Here is a 3,440-nt window from a genome sequence, read left to right as displayed (position 1 = left end):
GGAGGTACCCTGCATAATCCGAGGTGCCCGACATGACTTGAGGTACCCCGTATAAATAGAGGTACCCTGCACAATTAGAGGTATCCCACACAAATAGAGGTACCCAATACAAATAGAGGTACCCCATACAGATAGGGGTACCCTGCGTAATAGGGGGTACCCCATGTAATTCGAGGTACCCGGCAAAGCAGATGCAAGAGAATCCACCGAAAATATCCGCCATGAGAAACGTCTCCGCCTCCTAAAAGATATCATTTGATTTTGTCAGAATTAGGAATCAAAAGCGACGTGCTAAAAGGAGGGACAGCCGCCTGCTACCTCTGCCAAAAGTGAAGGACACTGTCCCAAAGACAGTGGTCCCTAGCCGCCTACCCGACAGCTACTGCAGAGGTACCCTGGACCACTCTCCAGCGCGCGCCACGTTTCCAAAAAATGAGATACGCCGCGAACATGCAAATAACGGCCCAAAAATAATTATAAAGAGGTAAAAGGACGTTAGCCAAAAAGGGTACGCCACGTGGCAGCTGAGGTACTCCATATATAAAGGTGCCTAGGTTTCATTCTCGAGGAGAGGTTCTCACTCACCAAAAACACTCACACTCCAAAAAAGAGGTTTTCTTCAACCTTAAACCCTAATTTACAGAGGGCTAGCCAGCTCTCTTTGCCATAAAAGCTTAAGTTTGCTAACTTGAGCGTCGGAGTGTGAACGCCGGGGTACCCCGGCTTCACCTTTAACCTCTATTTCACTGTTTTGCAGGCATGTAGTTCATTTTGAAGGACACCTCTCTTGGTTTTGACCTTTCACCATTGTTACCACTCTCTCTCCCCTTCTCACCTCCCCCGAACTTCAGATACACCGCACCGCACACAACAAACCAGTGAGGTACCCCATCTCCCCCAAAAATATAAATTCATTGTTCAAGATAGATTTTGGCTTTTCCTACCCCAAAATCAGTTGAAAACACCAACTGTTTGAAGAATGCGCCACAAAGTAATCAATCATCTTAAAACGAAAATACATTCAAATAACAGAGGAAGCACAAGGGACACAAAGATTTTTATTATAACACATGCAGATGATTACTCTCATCTTAATTTATTTGTTATCAGGCCTTGCCTGATGAACACACTTTTCAACAAAACGCATAGTGAAGAAACAAAACAAAATAACAGAAGCAAACGCATTCTTGCATAGACTAGCAACACAAGCGTTTTATTGGAAATCATTAACAAGTACTCAATAAAAACATCAACACCCTTTATGAAATCTCACGAACTCATCCAAAGCGATCACAGCAAATCATGCATGATGACGATGCATGAATTAAGTGTTGGCCTTAATCACTGAAACAACAAGAAACTGGACTTCGACAACTAGGGTTTCATTGCTTGGAAGGTATCCCTTGGTGGTGTCATACAGATCATCCCTCGACAAAAATTTGGAAGACTCTTTTTCCGCTGCCGAGTTGAAAAAATACTTAACTGCAACAAAATAATGTTCGATGTATAATTAATATGCGTTAGCCAGCTCTTGTTTATGTAATAAGCTAGGCTTCAAATACATATGAAGCTAGTAAAGAGTTGAAGCTGGTAAAGGGCGGGTACGCACCTTTTTGTTCAACGCCAGCTCTATTCCTGCTGTATTGGTTGGGTATTTTGAACTTAAATTCTGCATAAACTGGTTTCTTAGGTGTAACGTTTTGATAATCAGCTACCTTTAATGAAACAGTAAGATAGTTGCCTCTATCAGCTCCAGATCCTGCCGGATAAACCACCAGTTGCCTATATTTTACCCAATAGAATTAATTAAAAAAATGAACAACGACACCTTAAGGTTTGGCAAAATCATCACAGAGACCTATTGTTTTAAAGAATGGTCATACAAACTTCACGGTTTGTCCAAACAGTGGGCAGTAGGTGAATCTGTGTGACCATTTATTAAATTAAAAGTAGGTGCATACTTACCAATTTCTTTCGCCAACAGTGAATTCACCTGAGCGCTGAACGGTATCACCCACAGAACCGAATGCTGGGATGGTAAAACGATAAGTTCCATCATCAGGTTCAGTAACCAAGGAAAGAATTTCCTCAGAGCCAGTTGGTTTAACAACATAGACCTCAGCACCAAATACACAACTTTCATCAACAAGGTACCCATTTGAAGGTTCATTAAAAGTTGCAAGGTCAAGAAATTTGCCGAAGCCCCATTCACCCTTGCGCCTATCAAAGCCCCTCATTGGAGCTTTAGCATCCTGAACCACCAAGTACTGGTTCGATAACTGATCGTACACAAACAATTTGTAGTACACAATAACATTCCAAGTACCATCAGAATGGGGATTGCTGTCGTCTATTTTCAGGTAAAGGGAAAGGTGGTCTTTGCCACCATCATTCTTTTTTCCATTGGGATAGAAAACCAATTTCCTGCCATATACAAAAATAATTAATAAATTAAACTTATAAATATTAATTAACAAATGTAATATAATACATTCATTTTCAATTCTATAAGCAATACAAAGACTGGAGGCAGGCATGCATAGATGGGCGTACCAATTGTAGCCCCCAGATTTGAAAACACCAGATTCAAAACTTTCAACCGTTGATTCGGATAGCAGCTTAAATGACTCTATTTTCAGTGAGTAGTCAGCTGGAGGAAGACTTCTTTTCTCCCTTGATATTGCTAAAATTCACATGAAAATAGATATGTAAGAATACTGTATGTAGCAATGACTATAATTAATACGATGATAATTTAAATGATACAAACTAAGATTATTCGAAAAGCAGTAATTAGCACAAAACGTACCGTTGTCGCCCATGGTAGAATTTCTGAAAAGGTTAAAGGATTTGATGAACTCAAAAGGCAGGCAGGAAATTTGTGAAATTAGCTTTCGATGGATATTCCTGGATTAGCTACTACAAGCTATATATAGGCAGATTCTAAGATTTAACAAAGTCTGGAGAAAGCGAAGCAAGTCTTTCTTTATTAACAAATTCCCCTAACACAGGTGTGATCATGTTTAAGTCATCCTAAATCAACTTGCATATTATGGAATTTCAACAAGTTCAATTAATCTAATAAAAAAATTGCTTCATTATTGACATTCATTTATAACTGGTTGATATATTTGAATAGGGTAAATGCTCATTTACTTCTTATTTTAATCAATCAAATCAACTCAACCCAATCCAACCCAATAATTTGAGAATTGAGTTGGTTTGGGTTGGACATATTTATTTGATTAGGTTAGGTTGGTTGATTTTTTATCAACTTAGTCAGCAGCTGGTTGAGTTGAGTTTTCATATATCCAATCCTGCCGAATCCATACCCAACGCTAACAGTATCGCTGAATATTTTCGGTAAGGTGAACTAGGGTTTATGAGAAGTGATATTCTCGAAGGCTTTGTCAGGACCATACGTGGGATAACATCGCTCT

At 39.4% G+C, this 3,440-nt stretch overlaps 1 protein-coding gene across 1 annotated transcript; it reads right to left on the bottom strand.

Annotated features, from left to right (window-relative positions):
* Nucleotides 1–1,324: 1,324 nt before the first annotated feature.
* LOC18042120 lies at nt 1,325–2,541 on the bottom strand. The gene is made up of 4 exons (XM_024183432.1): nt 2,519–2,541; nt 1,966–2,424; nt 1,610–1,782; nt 1,325–1,482 (listed from the first exon to the last, which is right to left on the bottom strand). Exons 1-4 carry the CDS (start codon nt 2,539–2,541, stop codon nt 1,325–1,327), a joined length of 813 nt encoding a protein of 270 aa, XP_024039200.1.
* Nucleotides 2,542–3,440: the final 899 nt, after the last annotated feature.

This window comes from Citrus clementina, unplaced genomic scaffold, assembly GCF_000493195.1.
Source record: "Citrus clementina cultivar Clemenules unplaced genomic scaffold, Citrus_clementina_v1.0 scaffold_5, whole genome shotgun sequence".
Lineage (NCBI taxonomy): Eukaryota > Viridiplantae > Streptophyta > Magnoliopsida > Sapindales > Rutaceae > Citrus > Citrus x clementina.
The sequence above is the reverse complement of the archived record's forward strand: the minus strand, read 5'-3'. Positions and strand labels throughout refer to the sequence as shown.